The sequence below is a fragment of the Nanorana parkeri genome, unplaced genomic scaffold (genome assembly GCF_000935625.1).
Source record: "Nanorana parkeri isolate BGI_ZX_2015 unplaced genomic scaffold, ASM93562v1 scaffold1161, whole genome shotgun sequence".
NCBI classification, from domain to species: domain Eukaryota; kingdom Metazoa; phylum Chordata; class Amphibia; order Anura; family Dicroglossidae; genus Nanorana; species Nanorana parkeri.
Genome location: NW_017307429.1, coordinates 69,037 through 90,577, shown reverse-complemented (window position 1 = coordinate 90,577; position 21,541 = coordinate 69,037). Strand labels below are relative to the sequence as shown.

Here is a 21,541-nt window from a genome sequence, read left to right as displayed (position 1 = left end):
CCCCTCTCTCTCCCCCTCTCCCCCCCCTCTCTCTCTCACACGCTCTCTCACTCTCACCTCTTCATTCCTCCTATGCTGAAAGCAAAGCGCAATTCACAGTAATGTGTCAACCAACTGGGGTCACTCTATGACAGGGACTCTGTCACGTTGGGGCAAAATGGATTCCCATAGTGCTAGTCACAGGACAGAGGCACCTTAAATGTTATTCTCACTGAGCCATCTAAACAGATCTTGTATCTTTAATATTCATTAACTTTATGGTAAAGGTTTGTACACTAGTAACCACAGTGTCGGTCTACAGTGCATTCCTCACTGACGTCTCTGGAACAAAATAATTAACATGAGTAATATTTAATATAGTATTGGCGAAGATGAACTGCTAACTTTAAGAGCTTCATGAGCCTATTAGTTACATAATAAAATATAATTGAAACCAGGAAAACATGTAAACACAAGAAATATGTGTAAAAGCAATAGACAATGGCATTACTTATCCAACGTCTAGTATAGACTAGTACATTACATTATAAGGAATAATATTCTGCAAGCTTTATGCCAATCCCCTTGTTGTGTACAATGACCCAGCCTCATAAAAAATTATCTACATTGCGGCCTGTATGCCATTCCCCTCATTGTGGACAATGACCCAGCCTTACAAACAAGGATCCGTGGCATGAATATTGATCACCTATTTGTCAAAAATGTCTCAGGCTCGCAAACCAGGATCTATGACCTCAGTGCCGATCCCCTAATTGTGGATGATGCCCAAGCTTGATGAATAAGGATCTGTGGCCTGAATGCCATTCCCCTTATTGTGGACGATGTTCCTGGCTCAAAAACAAGGATCTGTGGCTTAAATGCTGATAGATTTATTGTAGACAATACCTCAGCCTCAGAGACGATGATCTATGGGTTGCATGCCGATCCCCCTTATTGTGAACAATGTCCCAGCCTCAAAAACAAGGATCTGTGGCCTGAATGCTGAACCCCTCATTGTAGCTAATGTTCTAGTCACATAAGCAAGGCTCTATGGCCTGAATGTGTATCTACTTATTGCAGACAATGACCAGGCCTCAACAAAGGGACTATGAACCACATGCTAATCACCTCATTGTGAGCAATGCCCATCCTCACAAATGAGGTTCTGTGGCCTCAATCCCAATATCCTTTTTGTAGATAATGCTCCAATCTCACAAATGAGGATCTATGGCTTTGATGCCAATCCCCACTACTGGCCCTACTAACACTCTACTAAATAAATGTTTTTTGGTTTCTTTCTTTGTCCACATTGAAGGGAGATTCTGTCTCTGTGTCCTTGTGACAACTTGTCAGCAGAACAGGAAGTGAGTGGAAATATCACTAATGGGAATTAGCCAGCAATAAAAAGTTTGGCTGAAGTTTGGTTGGCAAACGGGTTCATGGCATACAGAATTGTATTATACAATTTGACATTTTATCAGTCAGAGGGCATGCCATTTTTCTGCCTTTTGCATTAGCCTCTAGCACAGGTAATAATACAATTTCCATACCATTTCTGGAAAACGTCACTGAGGAGTGTTCTGTGTACGTAGATGTTTAGCAGAACTAGTTCTTGTGAAACGTTCTGAGATTTAACATACTACATCAATGTATCAGAATTCTAGGAATGGACCTCTTCAAGCTAGCTGAGCCGAAACGTCCCCTGAAGCCAAGGAGAAAAGAGAGGAAGAAGGTGACTGCTCAGAATCTGTCTGATGGGGATATCAAGGTCCTAGTGAATGTCATCCGTGCTTATGACGTTCCAGTTAGGAAACCGACATCTAGGTAAGAGAGTTTGGATAGTAAGTATATTTGGTGCAGTTTGTCACATAATAATAAATACAAAGCATAACAAATTGGAGTACGCTCAGAAGACATACATTGGACAAATGTGAGAACTAGGTGAAGGATTAGATTTTCTTCACCTTTTATTATGGAAGCACATAAAACACAGATGATGCGTTATAATGGAGTGGAGTGTTCAAACATGAGTGGGATGGGCATACAAATGAGCATTATGATGGTACCATTTTGATGGACTGTAAGATTGCATTTGAATTTGCTCCAGTTCCCAATCTTTGCTCAGGTGTGCACTACTGTAGTATAGCTAATGTATTCCAGAGTTTTTCCGATTATCTGAAGCATTAACACCAGTACCTTCCATTGGTTACATTTACAATCTAAAGCCAGTTATGCGGCTACACCCATACACGGGGGAGGAAGCCAATTAATCTGTATAATGTATATATTTTTGGTTCTGTGGAAGGAAACTCTTAACTTCTTGAACAAATCCATGAAAATATAGTGAAACAAGCCTTATATACTGTAGATAGTAGTCTGATTGGGATTGGACCGAGGAGAGGAACATTGCAAGATCATTGTGCTATTCACTAAGCATAAGTTATCACATTACCCACCAGCACTACATTGGCGATATGCATGTGTCCCTGGCTTCCTTCCATTCCATCCCCATCCCAAACTCACCAATGCAGCACTGAGCATAAGGCTAGAACATTCCCCAAAATGGCCACGAAAGCTTTAGCAACCCCTTCTGCCTTGTGAGGTAAATGCATATCCATACTTCCCGTATTACTTACCACCAGCAAATGACCAAAATAATGGTGTTCCTGCAGTCAGGTCCCGACCTATATCAAACACCACCGAACTAAAGATGCGTAACACCATACTGTAGACATTAATGCTTACCCATGAAGCATAGTATGACCATTCTTTTTATGGCAAACGGCTATTAAATGTCTGACTAGCTGTACTTGATGGTCAGTTGTTTGAGCTCAGAGCTGCCCCTTCTATGCCATTCATGTGGTCAGAGTACAGGTTTTGGAACCTATAGTGAGATCTTCACATTTGTTCCTCAGTATACAGACCATGGTTCTTCTGGTTCAGATGATTTGTTGATTTACAGCCACATATAAAAAAGACAGACATACAGCCGTATACCATAATAACCCTGCTTGCCTTGTGTTTTTTTTTTTGCCGTATTCTAATCTGAATTGTACAGCATTTCCCTGGAGATTTATTGCCTGGAATTGAGCAGGAAATGAGTTTCTTGCTGTTATTTTCCTTTACCTGGATTCTCTCCAGAGCAGGGAAGTCAATGAATGTTCTGTTTCTTAGTAATTCTTTTCAATGTTACATAAATCAGTGACAGCTCTGGATTCGTGATGGGGGCTGATTATTGGGACATTTTTGTATTTTTGTTTTACATAAGTGATTATTTTAGCTTAGGCATTAGTATTAGTGTTTACTATACCCACCACCCCCTAACCATAGTAGAATTGTATTCATATCTTAGATATCTTATATCTGTATATGTAAGTATCATGTTGTAAACTCTGTTATAGTGCTACCTATCCACACGTCACTTTCTCCCTCCTTTCCTCCCATTGAACAATCTTCTCATTAAATATTCTTTTATAGCAAACAAGCACAGCCATCCAGATCTTCAAGATCATTTAATGAGATGTTTACAACCACAGCTTCCCCTCAAGGGCAAGCCCCGTCTCCAGAGTGGTCAGTTAATCAGGTACAACATTTGCCAGAAATACAATGTCAATGTTTCTTGTAAAATATATACAGCTTATAAGTAAGGTTGAAGGTCACCTAAAAATTCTAGTTGCCTGGATATGTCTAGCTTTGATGCTTCAGGATCACAGGGTCAAACTAAGCATGCTGCAGGTGAAAACCAGAGAAAACTCAGATTTCCTTATTTCTATCATTTTCTGTACAAAGTATTGAAACGTCAGGATCAGCACGGCATCCAGGCTGCTAGTATTTTCAGGACAGCAATAGCAGCCTAGGTTCTTCTCTCAGATGGCAGATGTACATACATTGCCTAATGTTTTAAAATTTCACATAGTTATATACATTTGGAAAATAATGATGTCATTTTGGTATAATCTAACTTATCTTTGGTGAGCTGTGACTATTGCTGCCTTATGGCACATCTTTACACATGGAAGGAAACTGTTAGTAAGGTCAGAGGACACTTTCATTGCACCAAAGCAGGTGGCCATTAGGAGCTACATGAGCTGTCACATCTTCTCTTAAATGGCTGTACATCTATTTGATCTCAGATATTATTACTGTAGATCTGCTTTGTTCCTGTTAGAATGAGAGATGCAGCGTGGCCAGTTTTTGAATGGAGCTATTTATGCTTGGAATAATAATTTTTGTAAAGTGGATGTCTGGGAAAAAACAGCATATGCCATGCATCTTCCATACACGCCTATTTCCCCATGTTTTATCCCTTTAAACACCCTGCAATAATAGAAAAGTGCCTAATGATTTGCCAGAAATTCACTCAGCTCCTAAGTCCTGTTGTGGACTGACAACAAACAGCATTTTTGTGGACTGATTGGTGTCAGCCCTTCTCAGTTGTCTTCTGATAAACTGCTCAAACCTTCCCACTCTCCTCATCCTTACAACATAAAGACTAATTATTCTGTGGTCCAAGGCCAAGAACTAGGAGAGCTAATTAAAAATGTTTACAGGACACCTCTGCTTTCTGGCAGGATGGAACAAATCACTTATTGAACAAATATAACTAAACACTTTCAATGTTATATTTACAAGACTAAAAGGTAGCAAATGGGAGAAGCTCACTGTTGGAGTTTTCTTACACTTCATATGATTATTTCTGCATGTTTTGACCGTTAGGGGGACCTAATGACAGGTTATGTTCTAAGCTAACTTGTGGCCCTCTGAATACTTTTCTGGTTTAATGACCAGTCATCACTTCCTTAAAGAGACATGTTCACTTTTTCCAGTCAGGGCATAGTGACAGGTTCTGTTGAAAGAACAATCTACCGCCCACTGATATTTCTCTTCCGTGTACTACCTCATGGCACCTTTCCCCCATGGGATTCCGAACCCTGCATAAGTCACTTGGTATACACAGGATTAATGACTTCCTTCCCTCCCTCTTGTAACAATGTTTGGACCCGGCTACTGGCTGCCCGGGGCCTTGCACTGCATCCTTGGAGGGGGAGAAAGAGGTCACATTCTTCCCCATACCCATAGACACACGGAGGGGAATTTATCAAAATCTGGAGCAGCTATACATGGTGACCAATCAGCTTCATTTTCAAATCTTAACTGAACAAACTGAAGAGAGAAGCTGATTGGTTGCCACGGGCAACTGCTCCAGATTTTGTCTGCTCCTGTTTTGATAAATTGCCATCATGATATTTATCGAGGGCTCTTACCTAACAATGGAGCAGTGAGGGAGCATGGGGAAGCAGAACTTGATCAGCTGTGTTTTTCTTGTACACATCTTTTAGATAAGTGCGTACCATTATCAACATATCAAGAACAGGTAGAACTTGTAGAACTGTTTAGGAGGATCTATACATCTATAACACTAAAGTGGGAACTATATTTTAAGTATACATTTGATGTCTTGAGAGAAATACTATATGCCAGATATTTTTTCTCCGATGTTAGACACATTTTATGACATTATTTTGTTTGGTAGGTTTTTATCTGATTTTTTTTTCTATTACATTATATAAGCAATGTATTGATTAACATATATCTGAGAGAAAACAAAGTACCTGCTCAATTATCAACACATGTAAATATTTTTTTTTAAAGTTAAGAGACTGTTAGTTGCCCATAGTAAAGACTTTCTATTTTGCCTCAAATCAGATGGAGGTACAAGGTAATCAGATCATTTTTGGAAAAGGGGTTGTGATGTTTTTCTTTTGTGGAACAATTTGGAGTTGAACCTTAAATAAGCTCTAGGTAGAAACGTATTACATCCTGTGATATTTCAGGTCCTGGTCCGGCCATTTGTAGAAGTTTCATTTCAGCGTACTGTATGTCAGACCTCAACAGCCGATGGACCAAATCCCAACTGGAATGAAGAACTTGAGCTGCCATTTAGGTAAACAGAACTATGAAGATAATGAGTGCCAATGTCTGTGCCATAATAGTATGTCATATGGTAGAAGTTTTGCAAAAACCCAAAGGTGGTGGTGTGTCAGAGGCGCCTAAGGTACGCAGAGGATATGCGAAAATACTCGAGTAGAACTATGGTTTATCTTTTCTTGTTGGGTGTTTTGGTTGATGGATTTGATATGCCACTGACTGACTTAACATATAGTTTTATTTTTGTAGTTTTAGCGGTTTCTTACCTTCTCTCCCATCATTCCTTGCAGTGAAGGCAGGGCATGATAGATCTCTGGGGTATTCCCTGCCCAGGGGAGATTGGACATAAGAAATAAAGTTGTCCTATCACTATGGATTATACCTCTCCTCCAGACACTGGCTCCTCAGTCTTAGCTACGTGTCTGCAAGAGGTCCCCCTGGTCCACACTGCTTTACTTTTTGTCCAAGAACAATGAAGGAAACCTTTCATGAAAAAAATATGGAGCCTTCCTTTGTTGTCCTCTCCTTCCAAAAATGCTAGTTGCTTGGCTGTCTCTGGGTTCAGTAGTTTTGTTGCTAATCTGGAACAAGTATGCAGACGTCACAACTCTATACACTAAAGGGTGTTTTATTTTGTATATAACTGACAGTATTAATGACATCTGTGCTTAATTACAATATAGTCGCAATAACACATTTATCCCCCTCTACACTCAGACCTCTGGTCATCCATATGGTTTCCATTAAATGTGCCTTATTATAGCAACAGTGGCTTTTGAGAGAATTATAAAAATCCATTAAAACTCCCTTCAATTCAGTTTTCCTCAATTCTAATACTGTTGTAATATTGCTGAACTAGAGGAAGTAACCCCTCCATGTTTTCGTAGGGCCTTCAAATTTTACAATCCTACGATCCCAGAATCTCAGATTTGACCTTCTTGGTCCCTGTTTATATAAGAGAGGAGATATATGATCCACTGACCATTGTACACTGTAGCAGGACAAGGATTGGAGTTCCCATTTTACCAGGAATAATACCAAAGCTGGCAGGAAGGATGTGTTCTGCTCTCTTCAATGCAATCAATGTGTGTTGATCCATATTGATGTAAGAGATTTGCTTCCCTATACCTTGTGATGTTTCAATCCCCTACCTCAGCACATACTTTGCCACAGCAACCATTTTGTTTCATCTTTAACATGCTGCTGTGAGAAAAAGTCCTAAAAGCATCCATAGAAATGCATTGACAGTAAGCCTGATCTGACTATATTTGGCTGGATTGGGCAACAATGTGAAACCTATGGCTGTAGCAGAGGCCCAACAGCCATCCCAAAGGGGCAAATGTTAATCGGAAAGGTCAGTAACACCTTGTCCATTCTATGGTGTTCCTCCAGAGATAAGCAGTCCCTGGATAGTCCGGCCACCCCTACCTCGGCCACACTGAGTGAACACGGTTGTGTAGGACGCCCATAACATCCTATGTATAGTGAATAATATACCACTAAGCAATGAAAAAACATATACTCTCTGGGTGAATTGAAAGTCTATTACATGATTCCATTCAAACTGTCATTGTCCTAGTCCCTGCAAGGAAATTAAATCATGTCAATGGCAGATATGATACCTTCTGCAGCTACGTTGCAGCATCATTAAAGTTAACATTTTCTTTTATAGGGAAAATGTAGACCAGTGCCCTAATAAATGTACCTTTTTTGTCTGGAATTCCTCCTTAAAACTAGCAGTGCACATCCTGGTATGTTACCACTCTTGTGCCTAGAGCCTCATAGCTGTATATCGGCAGTAAGGCACTGCTGCCTGTGACTGTTAGCCTTAGCAGATTTGGAGTGAAATGTGGTGTCACTATTAAGGCCCCGTTCACATTGAACGGTTTGCAAATCGCGCGTTTGTCGTGCAAATGCTTGCATTGAGCAAGCTTGACTCGCGGCTAAATCCGCTCCAAAAAGAGTCCTGCTGTAGCGACGCACGATCCGCGACAGCAGGACCCTTTGCCCCATTGAGAAGCATTGGAGAGCGATATCGCGCAGTAAATTGCCACGATAGCGCGGGAATTACCGAGCGATAAATCGCTCAATGTGAACGGGGCCTAAGCTGCTCACTGTTTTTGCTGGAGGATCTGACATGAGGAAGCAAAGCCCTGCCTCTACCAAGATGGTCCCCTCCACACAGAAACAGAGTACAGAACAACCCATGATAGGTCAGTAACGGCGGAAAGATCAGCTTCAGGGTGACCACAGCCAAATATTGGTGACAAGTCCTTTACCCTCTGCCTGCCTTTATTGGGCACAGCTTTCAGAGTTCAGTTTTCCTTTAACAACTTTTTGGACATGCTGTTTTATAGGATGATTTTACAACAGGCAGACTATGATCTCTGAGTGATATGATGATAGAAAAATAGCTCTTGTGTGTGTATGAGATGTCAGGGGAGCTTTGCAGTTTTGTAAATACGGACATCCAGTCAGAGAGAGGACTCTCGGTGCTTAGTTTCTGGTTCCTTCTTATTTGTGTTTGGCTGATGAAGAAAGCATGATACCAATGATACCAGACCCACTTGTAAAAGGTATGTAGGAGTTTCCTTCCCCCTCATGTGTGGCACCTTGTTATTTGTGTAGCAGGACTCGTATTTGATGACAGAATCTGTCCCAGTCCCTTTAAGTCGGTCTTTATGCCTAACACAGTAAGAATAATGGCACAACAAAGGGATTGGACATTATGCATTTTGATTGCTGTAGACTTTGACAGTATTTGGATTTTTAGAGCCATTTGTGACTATTGTACATGATCCTGGATGATAATTTGGCTCCTTCTCTTCTCTAGGGCTCCTAATGGTGATTATAGCACAACCAGTTTACAGTCCGTGAAAGACGATATTTTCATCAATGTGTTTGATGAAGTCTGCTTTGATATTTTAGAGGTAAGTTGTAAAGTTCATGACATAAGTTTTGTTTGCTCATGAAAGATAGAGAAGACTTGCTGCACTCCTTACCAGATGTCTCAGCTATTGGGGAAGGGTGCTTAGAATGACTGCAGATGGCGTCGCTTGCTGTAGATCATGTGGAAAACGTCACCAGCACACCAAAAATCCTTTAAAGGAGAACTATGGGGTTAGGGCTTTTCCCCATAGTTCTTCTAAGGGTAACAGGAGGACACAAACTAGCGTCCTCCCGTCACCCAAAGCTCAGTATACTGCGAGCTACAGCTCGCGGTATACTGAGACGCCGCAGCCGGAACGGATCCCGGCAATTATGTCTGGATCCACCCAGCTGCGTGAGTGACAGCTGGCTCTGCCTATCTAGAGGCAGAGCCAGCTGTACCCGCCCCCTCCCCTGTCCGTTCCGCCAGTCAGCGCTAGAGGATCGGACAGGGGAGGGGGGAATCCAGTCCCTCCCCTGTCACGGCTCTCTGCCGGCACAGGATCGAGAAGTGAGCGAGCGCCAGTATGTATTTGCTCACTTCCGATCTACTGAGCCGACCTGTGACAGTTTCATTGTCACAGGATCACCGATTCATTTATTTAGAACTGTGTCAATTAAACAAGCGCTTTCGGGGCCACATAGAGCCCCTTATCAGGCATAGCATTGACGGTCAATGCTATGCCTGATGAAGGGACCGTGTGTGGCCCCGAAAGCGCTTGTTTAATTGACACAGTTTTAAATAAATAATTGCGTGATCCTTAATGGATTTTTGGTGTGCTGGTGACATTTCTCACAAGTTTGTGGTTTCTGCCCCCTTACCTATGGTGGTGTATAACAATCCATGACTACATTTTTTATTATTTATGGAGTAAAATAACACATAGCCTCTTTCAGGATGATCGGGAGAGAGGAAGTGGCATTCATACTCGAGTCGAGAGGCACTGGCTTGGATCTATCAGAATTCCATTTACTACAATTTATTTCCAGTCCAGAGTAAGTGCGGGTCTTGGAGAAACTAGAAATCTACAAAGGAAATGAAGGGGAACAAAGGATAAAACTAGGGTGGTTTGAGGTTTTATGAAAGTGGTGGAGGGGGAGTACCATCACCATAACCAAAAGAGGATCTGTTGAAAGCTGGGACTAATTCAAACTGCTTTTATTAAAGGGCCAGTCCAGCTGAAACAGATATCCCAGGTGTTGTTTAGTACATTCCGAAACTCTGTGTGAAGGTCTGAGCTAGAGTTCCCAAATTTGCACATCTGCCACGGCAGTCACAAAGAGGTCCCAAGTCCCCGAACATGTTTTTTTATGTTATGGAGATTACAAGGGGTGGGGGTGGGAGCTGGAACACCTCCGAGTGGATGGGAACAACCAAAATTACAAGGTTGCGTGGCTGGGGGAGATATAGCAGGCAGGGAGTGATTTTAAGAAAGCATATTGGTGATCAGTGGGCTATGGTAGCTGTTTTTCTGATTCGAACGTTAAAGCCCATCTCCAGGCAAACAAACAAAGGACCCTTACTGTGGGGCTACCCCTGCAGTGGTGTGGTTAAGTGCACGTGTCTAGGGGCTGGTGTAAAGCAGATTTACTTACCTGATCCCCACTCCTGCCGGCTCCCACCGGGTTGCTAGACTGGTCCTTGCAGCCTCTTCTTCCCTGGACTCTGGAGATCTAAGGACCACTGACATCATCTAATGCAGGTTCCATGTACCTACGTTAGACATGAGGACACAAAGGGACATTCCACAGCTGGAGCAGAATAGAGCGCTGACTGCCAGGGAAATGGGTATCGGGTAAGTAAATCTGCTTTACTCCAGGCCATAGATAAAAATGTACACTTAGCCCTTGCAGTGCAGGCGTAGCCCCACTGCAAGGGTAGATTATTGGCTTGCCTGGAGATGTCCTATAAAAATATGATTCCTGATCAACTGCTACAAATGCAAAAAAACTATAACAAATTATATTCAGGCAAACTAAAATGAAATATAAAAAGTATGGTTCAAATTCTGTAGGTATACCACTAATATAGTAACATACAGTAGGTCCAACTTGTGTATACTTGTCAATGAAGGAAGACAGGTGCAGACTCGACCTAATAGAGAGAGGTTATAAAAGGGACAACCTGCTTTTTGGAGACCAGCCCTAGCAGATGGCTCATATCATACATTTTGTCTTTGGTAACTGCTGATTTACAGATTGATGGAACATTCCGGATTGACACGCCCCCGGTGCTTCTAGGATACAGCAAACAGCGCAACTTGGGAAACGATGGAGGCTATGAATCGGTCCGAAGCCTGAGCCAAGGCTCCTTCCTAACCCTGTTTATTACCATTGAGCCTCAGCTTGTGCCTGGAGAGCCCATCAGGGAAAAGGTAGTTCTCCTACATGGGGTACCTACTGACTGTGCTGTGTGTGTATGTAATGCGGCTGCATTGTTCTGTAAATAGACCGCTATGCAAAGTAATATAACAAGTCATATAATGCCTTTCATTCAGCAGTGCCAGCTTTTGCTCCATATCTTTCACTCTTTCATTCATTTATTCACTGCCTCTTGGGCCCTGCATACTTAACGGTGCGCACCTCAAATTTATGTAATCTTTGGGCTGGAGTATCATGAGTAAAATAATCCTCAGAATGCAGCCTGTCATTCATTTCAGGATGAACTTGTGACCAGTAATTCGGTTACAGTGCAGTGGATTGTTGAGTAAGGGATGGAAGAAGGAAGGAATGCTTTATAAAGATAAATGCCATGAAGTTTGCTCAGCTTTTACAGTATATAAAATCAAAGCTGAACTCCAGGCATGAAAACCTTTGTTTAAATATATTCCTCAATAGCCACAAGGGGTATGCACCAAATGCCTTTGCAAACAAAGATATCACCTAGTAAAAGTAGCTGTGATACCATCACTAACTAGGCTGTACATAGCCTGTGCAGAGAGCAGAGCTGTGGGAGGAGCTCAGCATGCTCCACCTACCACAGGCTGCCTGCCGAAAACTACAGGAGGGGGCGGGTACAAGACCAGTCGCCCTGCACAAGAAAAGAGAGCAGCAGGGACCGGTCTATATTACAGGAAGCTCCTGAACAGAGGCAAAGTTTCAGGGCTTGTACACACCAGATCCAGACCAGAACATTGTTTATCTTGACCAATCCTGAATATTAATTCCAGTGGTAAAAATCGGGCTAGTTCACACCATTGCGTTCAGTATCAGAACTTTTATTACAGTACAGCATTCTACATTTTTTTTGTTCTAGAATGCAGACAAATGCAAACACACTGCAACTCACCTAAAACCTAAGCAAAACCGAAAAGCACCAAAACTCGTCAAACGCACATAACCACATTTGCAGGAACGCATCCAGATCTGGTGTGGAGATGCTGTGAACAAGCCCTTTAACTGCATTACTGCCCAGATCTGGAAGAAATACCCAAAGCACACCCGGATCCCTGTAAGACCACACATGGCTCTTGTGTTTAGACAATATTTGCTCTTCTCGGAGTTCAGCCTTAGGCCTCATTCACACACAACGCAAGCAAAATTGTATATTGCGTATATACGAGCGTCTATGCGCGTATATGCGTGCATTCCCAGAATGCATCATTCCTAATGGAAATTTTAATGAACTGTATACACTCGCAAACATGCGTATACGCGTAAAATAAGCAGAAATACGCTGCCCAGACGCATCTTGGTTCCATTCTGTTTTTGCGCATATATACGCTACGCAAATAAACGGCTCCATATGCGGCTATGTGTATGGAGCCATTTATTTGCAAATGTTGCATATGGTACAATACGCGCGTACGCGTGTGTATGCGCGGCAGTGTGAATGAGGCCTTATGTTTGTCTTGTGTTGGTTCTTACAATGTGGTTCCTTGGACCATGAAAACTGAATCATACATACACAGTTCTTATTTAGCACATCGTATTACACTGGAACTATGGATGGTAACAAAATGGCAGAATTTTCTACATTCACCATTGTTATATATTTAAGAAGTGGAAATTTCGATCAGACGTTGACTTTAACATTTGCGGTATGCTGCTGTGCCTCAGTTTGACAGCAGAGAAGATGAGAAGTTACTGCAGGCTGCGGAGAAGTTCCAGAGCGAAGCCGCTGTAAAATTCCCCAACCGGCAGTGCCTGACCACCGTCACAGACATTAACGGAAGTACAGTTTTCATCACTCGATACATCAAGGCCTTACAACCTCCGCAGCAGCTTCTGGAAGCCAACACCAATAATGTACAAGCAACGTCAGTAAGTAATATTGGAGGGGAGACTGCCTGCTATTGCCTTAATCTGTATCTGACCACTTCAGGACCATAGCACGCACCTGTACCTCCTGGTCTTGAAGGGGTTATACCAAGATGCTGCTGCAGCCATGACCTTGCTGTCAGTTGTTTCAGCAGGTGGAGGGCTTTTAAGTACAAGTGATCTGGGTGGCTGTAAAGCTGCCTTCCGCCTCTGAAAGTATTGCCCTCCCCCACACACCCCACCCCCACTGTGCTTTTTGGGTTCCCGGGGAGCCCGGAACCAGGGCAAAGAGTGTCAGCATGGAGAGCAGGAGCACACCAAGGAACTGCAGTTCCCTGATTTGCTCTGTGATCAACGGAGCAGGAAGTGCTCTCAGCGCTTCCTGCTTCAGAGCTGTCAGAAGCCGGATGAAGTGCCGGTTACACAGGTGATCAGGCACAATCCTGTGTTTAGAGGGCAGGGGAGACATCAGGAGTCTAATAGACCTCTGATGTCTCCATAAAGAGAACCTGTCACTTCCAAACACTATCACGTAGGGGTTAGTTAGCTTCATTGTGATAGCAATAAAGGTAACTATAAAAAAGTGTTAAAAAACAATAAAATAAATTAACAAAACTAACTCCACCGTCCCCGCCATCTGCATGCGAGAAAACACACATGCGTAGGGCATGCACATGTACGTAAACAACGATTTCGCCACACGTTGGGTATCACAAACGTCTGAGTGGGAATCGTAATTCCAGAGCCATATAATTCACTGCCAACTCTAAACTGAGGAGCAGTAAAGGCTTTTCATGATGAAAGTCTAATATTTGCTCCCTTTTGGTCTGTTATATTTACCATTGAAAGCGTTTTGTTTTGTCTGTTAGATAAGTGCAAAAAATACCCATTCATCTTGTCAGAAATCTAGTGAGCTAATGATGTCCTATCCACTCTGCTTCTGCTGCACTGAGATCTCAAGAAGTGACATCAACTCTTCCCATGTTGAACTACATGGGAACTACAAAGCACCTCCTTTCTCATGTAATGTCGTAACACACTTCCTGCCCTGGGGTGACATTACTGCCTTCCTAACCTGAGCTCAGCATGTCAGCCCAAGTATAGGTGGAAAAAAGGAAAAGGTGTACCCAGAGTTCCACTCCCTCAATTGGTCAGAAATAACCTGATTTCTCTCACTGGCTAGCAAACAACCCTCAGCTGCTCAGAGGAGGCAACAATTAAGACAATTAGTTCTAACCTAGGTGGTGCAGCTAGTGTAGTAGTGCAGCTATGAAACGAGGGTCGGAGAGTTAAATGGTAGTATCAAAAAGTTTTATTAAATACAAATATATAATAATTTTTAAAGCGAATGCACAGTACAAACCCACCACCTACACAGTCAATAAAAGATTATTGCAACAATCTGTACATGCATGCCACTATTCAAACACACAGGGAGCTAGCTGATCAGCGCAATTAATGTCATGTGGTGGTCCTCAAATGAAGGAAAAATGAGTAGCAAAAAAGGGGCTTTGATGAATGAGGAAAGTACAGGTGAAACTCGAAAAATTAGAATATCGTCCAAAAGTTCATTTATTTCACTAATGCAACTTATCCTTTTACCTGGAGATTTTGGAGCACTTCATGCTTTCTTCCGCAGACGAGCTCTATATGGATGCTGACTTCATTTTCCAGCAGGACTTGGCACCGGCCCACACTGCCCAAAAATTTCTGAGATTGTGGATTTGGGGTTTTCATGAGCTGTAAGCCATAATCATCACAATTATGACAAATCACGGCTTGAACTATCTTGCTTTGCATGTAATGAGTCTGTCTCATATATTAGTTTCACCTTTTAAGTTGCATTAGTGAAATAAATTAACTTTGCACGATATTCAAATTTTTCGAGTTTCACCTGTATATCCAATAAATTATGTGAACTGCCTAGTGTTACTCAAAAATCAATATTTCTTGGTATTAAGTCCAATTTATAGGGTGTTCATGTCTTTGAGTGAAGGAGGTGTACATATATGATGTTATCTTGATTGTAGAAATTCAAGTAAGATATAGCTAGGTATATGGTATATGACCCGGTAAGTATATATATTGGTTGCCGCTGAGTTATGACCACACTAGGGGATCATTTGATCAGTTGGCATGGACAAACTAAATAACAGGAGGAAAAAGGGTCTTTGCATTTGATCGAGAAACCTTTTTGAAAACAAAGACAGGGACTGTCTAAAATCGTGGTCTATATAGGAGGACCTAATTTCGAGGATCACCTGAAAAGTTTGATGCTGGGCTATGATGAAAAATATCAGCCAAAAGTTCAAGTGGATAACAGCCTAATGATTCAGATTGACAGGTTGGAGTACCAAGGAACCGTGAGTAGATGTTACTCGAGTTAAACATGTCACACACAGACTGGAGGTATAATCCCCTAGTGTGGTCATAACTCAGCGGCAACCAATATATATACTCATAGTGGCATGTATGTATGGATTGTTGCAATAATCTTTTATTAACTGTGTAGGTGGTGGGTTTGTACTGTGCATTCGCCTTAAAAATGAGTATTCCAAAAAGAAATGGTAATTGTTGAAACAACTTGTGAGAGGAATGTGAAGGCGGCCATTGATGACTCCTCATTCTGTCATACAAGCTGTCATTGTGAAACAATAGCTTCAATACTTTGCGTCTCTGCACTAGAACAAGTATGTAGATAAGGACTTCTTACTTTCTTATTCTACATTCTGGTCAGTAATGGACGTCAGAGGGTCAGCATAATGGCCAGGTAACTAGCATTGTCAGCCATGGCAGCCTCCATGTTTATTTCTGGAAAGGTTCATATTGATGAGTATTTACACATTGTGCTGCTTGTGTGAAGTACTAGACGTTTTCTGTTTTCTGCCCTTAGGAACTGGTGGCTCGTTATGTCTCCCTTATACCCTTCCTGCCGGACAATGTGTCATTCGCAGGGGTTTGTAATTTATGGAGCACGTCAGATGTGAGTACACATGGCATGTATGATTAACCCTTTACTAGACAGCAGTGCTGATAGGGAGGCCATACACGATGTGGTCAGTGTGAGTATTGTGTTCAGTTCAAGCATCAGATTGGGCATACTGGGATATCTTTTGTACCCAAATTTTAGTCATCTCGTTTTCAATGGGAAAGGGAATAATCCATGAACAATACATGCAGAACACAAAATTCCTATAAGAGCTGAATGATTGCTTCAAGGATCCTCAGAACTTAAATCTGTATGAAAGGTTTGCCCCTAAGGCTTCAAACTGGCCATACACAGTAGGATCTGACCTTCTAGAAACAGAGGATTAGATCATTGGACAATCCAATATATGTCACGCTTTCTCTGGGGCTGTTATGTTATCAAATTGGTGACCTGGAACAAGCATGTAAATATCATACGTACTCTGATTCTGGGTCAGAGGTGAAACAAGAATGAGTATGATAACCCTGGAGCCCTGCACATCTAACAATCATCAGTAATCACAACTCATATTTCTTTCTAGACAGGTTCCGCTTAAAGTGAAGCTGTGGCCAGGTTAGGGGCATTTCAGTATTTACGTTAAACAAGCAGTAAAGGAGCTTGAAAACAAGTGCTCACTGACCTCTGTAGTTGCAAGCACTGTGGAGCAGTTCATCCCACGATGTTCACAGCAGAAGCACTGAAATAATTCTCTCAGCAGCTACCCCCGCCCCCTTCCCAGAGTTCCTGCTCGATATTTACGTAGGAGATTAGAAGTCCAGAGGGCTGCCAAATCATTGCTGGGAGCAAAAGAGGGGTGACCCGAGCTGGCTTAAGGATTGAGTTTAGTGCTTCAGGTGAGAACTTTGAGGATTCATTGCTCCAGATGCTCTGTTACTCCAGAGGTCGGTAAGGGCTTGTTTTAAAGTTTTTATTTACTGCTTGTTACAATACTTCAATGTGTGTTCCTTGGCCACAGGGTAACTTTACGAATGCGTTCAATTCCTTCTAAGAATGAATTTTTCACATGCGGAGTTATGGATCCAAAAATGAGGGTAATGGTTTCAGCTGTTGTACTGCTATGCAAGTCCAAACTCTGATGGTCTGTGACTAGCAGAACCAGTAGCCCCACACAAATATGACTAACTCCCCCATTAGGGATGTTCAGATACCGGTGCAGATACTTGGGATTTTCATGAGAACTACCAGGGTTGCAGCCGTTGCAGCTGGGACCTGGCTCCGGGGCTCCACCACTGTCCTCAAATCATTAGTCTGTATTGTTTTAGAAAAACTGTCACATGACTCTAAACAAAAATGTATCAGTACTCGTATCGGTGAGGACTTGGACAAGTGTCAGTACTTGTACTTGGTCTCGGTGCATCACTTATATATATATATTTTTTTATTTTTTTTTAAATCACACATTAAAATAGAGATGCACAAATCCCAGGAGCTCCGCAGCCAATGCTCCTTAAAAATGACAGCTGCCTCTTAACCTTTGAATTTTTCTCTAGTCTAGGAGCTGGAAAAGTATCTTTACTTGTAGTTGTACCGGGTACAGTACTTGGTATCTGAACATCCCTATCCCCCATATTGTACTAAAAAATGAGCATGTGTGGAGTCATCCAGCTCGTCTCTGAACCCACCACGCTTTTACAGATGGTCTTATGATTGTGTGTTGCACAGGATGGGAGTTATTACCATTTTCTCCAGAGCAATACATATTAATGTAGACTTTTCTTTTTTTCCTTCAAAGCAATTCCTTGACCTCTTAGCTGGCGATGAAGAAGAACATGCAGTTCTGCTGTGCAATTATTTCCTGGCCATGGGGAAGAAGGCGTGGCTTATCATTGGAAATGCCATACCAGAGGTAAGCCTTGTAACATTGCAGTCAGTGGAGTGTATTACTGATGTTCGAGAGAGTACAAGCAAAGATGACTTCTCTAGTATTACACATTCTAGGCAGGTTTTTGGAGGTATGATCTGATGCGGATCGTTGGCTGTTCTGTCAGACAGTTCATTCAGAAACAAGATACAGATCTGCTGCTCCTATAATGGCTTATTACTGTGTTCTGGGTTTAATTTGGATCTCATATAGTCATTATAACATGTTACTCTAGTATACAAAATCTCTCATGTTCGTTGTTAAAACAGAACTTCTCTTTGTTTTGAAAGGGTCCCACTGTGTATGTACTAACACTGGAGCAGAACCAGTACATCATATGGAATCCAAGCAATGGCTGCTTCTATGGTCAGTATGACACCTTCTGTCCACTGCAGAGTGTCGGCTGTCTCATCAATGCAGACAATGTAAGTATGCACAGATGGACATTCTGTTCTATTGCTTGTGAAGTGGCTCAGACTGTAAGCTCTTCTGACCAGGACCTTATGCGTGGCACCGTTTGTTCAGATGTCTTCTTGTATCATTTATACAACCCTTGTTTATTGCCCAACTAAACTTTCCATTTAAATCAGCTAAATATATTCCAGGTGCATCAGCACAAAAGGTGTACAAAGTCTTAAGGTGGCCATACACTGTGTGAATTTTGGCCAGTTCTTGATGAACCAGCCGAAAATTGCACAGTGGTTGCCACTGTCTGCACCCTTTCGGCCGACATCCCTTGATCAGCTGATTGAGGGAGCTGGTCAGAAATGTTTTCGTAAGAACAGAGCCGGCAGCCAATAAGCTGCCAGCTTTGTACGGATAAAGACAGCAGAAGATTCCATGATCAATGCTCGTAAGTGTTGATTGAGGAATCTGTTCTATATTGTTCGCTCAGCCCGCGTCTTGAACCAAAAAAAATGGCCAGCTTTACAATCCGTTTTCTTTAAAAAGCTGCTACAGTGTAGAAAAGCCTTTCCACTACCAACATGCTGCAGATAAGGACCCATGCTTTCTGTGTGGAAGCAGCGGTGTCTCTGCAAACATCTGACACGCCCCCTGTTAAGTCAGAGTTAGAGCTCTCCTATCAGCAGGGAGTATTCATTATACCGATTGCAGAGCTGTAGGTCGGACTCAGCAGGAGGTTCTTGGACCACTGCAGAGAGACAACTGCTTCCACACAGAGAGCAAGGATCCTTCTCTCCAGCATACTGGCAAGGGACAGGCGTTTCTACCCAGGGTGTAGCTGTCTGTGTTGACCAGAAATGAATTGGCTTACACCTTTCATTTTCTAATTTGCACCGGCAGAATGGAAATGGGAATGTTATTGGTTGCTATGGGCAAAACAACAGTTCATTGTGCAGAAACTTTTATGGGCGAGACCCGTAGAGTAATCACAGGCCAGGTCACAGTTTGGTCTTAAAGAAAACCATTTAGGAATGGGTATTAGTAAGAAGTGGAATCGACGTTTAAAGAAGAACCCTGGGGGACAATTTTCTTAAAGGATATTTAAACCCTCCAGTTTTTTTGCATATGTCTACTGCTAGCAAGCAGTAGATATATGCAAAAAGTTTTTTTTAAAAAACAAAAACCGCTCAAACAGCACTTTAAACTTACCCTGCGTTCCGTGCGCGGTCCCGTTCGAAAATGAGAAATTTCTCGAGCGGCCGCAAAGGATCTTGGGGCGCGCGCATGCGCAGTTCTCATTTTCGGCAGGGACACGATGAGGGACGCAAGGTAAGTCTATGGACGCATGCACCCGCATGCAGACACTGCTGGATCGGAGGGACAGAGCAGTCAGCGCTGGATCGGAGTGCACCGCTGGAGAGAAGGCTGAAAACTTCAGAAAAGAAGAGGAAGATCGGAAAAAGAGACATCATTTAAGGTAAGTGCTGACACTAACATTGCGGGGAGGGAAAAAAGTTTTGCCTTTAATTTCACTTAAACCCTTACAGTGGGGCTACCCTATACACTGCAAGGGTTAACAGCTCATTTTTGTCGGTGCGCTAAAAAAAACAAAGTTATCCTCACCCAAAGTGCCAAGCCGACTCCCTGCTTCTCTGGTCTCTGAATCATGTAATGAAGTCAGGGCTACTTATTACAGAGCTGCGTCCTGGCACTATATTATGTATATGGTATAGTAAAAACTGATCTATTCCCCCGGGGAAAATGACAAATGTTGTTCTCTTGGAGGTTTACTGAAAGTGGTTTACATATTATTTTTTATTATTATTAGATAATTTTATTAGATGTTAAAACCCCAAAATAGTGTAGGGAAGGTTTAGAACCTCTTACAGGTTTTTATTGCTGTCTATGTCAATTTTGGAATCATTTCCTCTCACTTCCTGTCCTGGTGGCAGGGAACCAAATGGTCAGAAAGTGATAGGAAGTCTCTCAAGATGCCAGCAGACATAGCAATAAAAGCACATGTTCTCTATTGTCCATTGAGGGACACGGCTCTAAAGAATCTGAGAAGTAGCTTTGCTTAGTGTCCATTTCTCCTAGAGGCGGCGGTATAACCCTACATCTCAGATTCTTCAGAGCTGTTTCCTTCAATTGACTCAGAGAAACCGATTTTACAGTAAGAACAAAATCCTATTTTCTCTATCGTCCATTGAGGGACAAGCTCTGAAGAATGTGAGACATAGGGTGCTTCCGCTGCCTCTAGGACAGATGGACACTAAACTATGTCTCACATTCTTCAGCGCTCTGTCCCTCGGTAGATTTTATGGTAAGAACAAAATCCTATTTTTAGTACCGCAGGGAAAGGTTAGAACCTTGGTCAGGATTTTATTACTGTCTGTGCCTTCCCCTCATTTCTCGTCCTTGTGTCACAGGGGGGTCAATAAGGCAAATGGGGGAACATCTCAAAAATGGAGTCACAAAAACCTGATAGAGGTCCTAAGCGGTTCGCACTTTCTCTGATGTATGACCCGCCTTGCATATATAGATAGCATTTTATTTTCTGTATGCCGGGTCCTCAGTACAAAGTATTGAAGGAACCTTTATTACCTGTACTTTAATGCTTCCTCTGTTATGTTGATGTGGTAATCAGTTTTTTTGGGTTTGTTGTTTCCTTTTAGATCTGGTTTAATATACATCAGTATGATTCTCCAATGAGCATAAGTTTTGATACAGGGCGGCCCAACCAATGGAAAGCCTTTTTCTCCCGAAGCTATCCAAATCCAGGACTGACCAGTGTGCAGGTATTTATAGAGCAGGAACTTCAACATTTAGACTGTCACTGATTTATAGGCAGTTCCATTCACTGCAGTGGTTGTGTCTGGTAAGCGGCATCACCTACCAGACATGACGTGCTGTATAAAACTTGCCACAGACGTGAGAGAAAGCATCATGGCCGTGGCTTGTGGAGAAAACATTATGGCCACCATGTTAAGTTTTAGGTGGGTGTAAATAACCATCTGCACTTGCTGCCCTTTTGCCACCCATATAAACAAGGCCTTTGGCAGGACTATTGCTTTTGAAAGTTTAAAATGCCCAACAGGTTTTCTTTGAAATAGACTTTCCAGAATGGGGAGGGATTAGCAATTGAATAAAATGTGTACATATTATTATTATTATACAGGATTTATATAGCG

At 42.2% G+C, this 21,541-nt stretch overlaps 1 protein-coding gene across 1 annotated transcript in view; it reads left to right on the top strand.

The window, feature by feature from the left end:
* The window catches only part of CC2D2A (coiled-coil and C2 domain containing 2A), an 86,040-nt gene that overhangs the window by 61,817 nt on the left and 2,682 nt on the right, over positions 1-21,541 (top strand). The window contains exons 23-33 of the mRNA XM_018568244.1: positions 1,636-1,803; positions 3,457-3,562; positions 5,814-5,923; positions 8,741-8,837; positions 9,733-9,831; positions 11,034-11,210; positions 12,895-13,098; positions 15,989-16,078; positions 17,817-17,930; positions 18,236-18,370; positions 21,026-21,148. Coding sequence (XP_018423746.1) covers positions 1,636-1,803; positions 3,457-3,562; positions 5,814-5,923; positions 8,741-8,837; positions 9,733-9,831; positions 11,034-11,210; positions 12,895-13,098; positions 15,989-16,078; positions 17,817-17,930; positions 18,236-18,370; positions 21,026-21,148 — 1,423 coding nt within the window. The remainder of the gene's footprint in view (positions 1-1,635; positions 1,804-3,456; positions 3,563-5,813; positions 5,924-8,740; positions 8,838-9,732; positions 9,832-11,033; positions 11,211-12,894; positions 13,099-15,988; positions 16,079-17,816; positions 17,931-18,235; positions 18,371-21,025; positions 21,149-21,541) is intronic.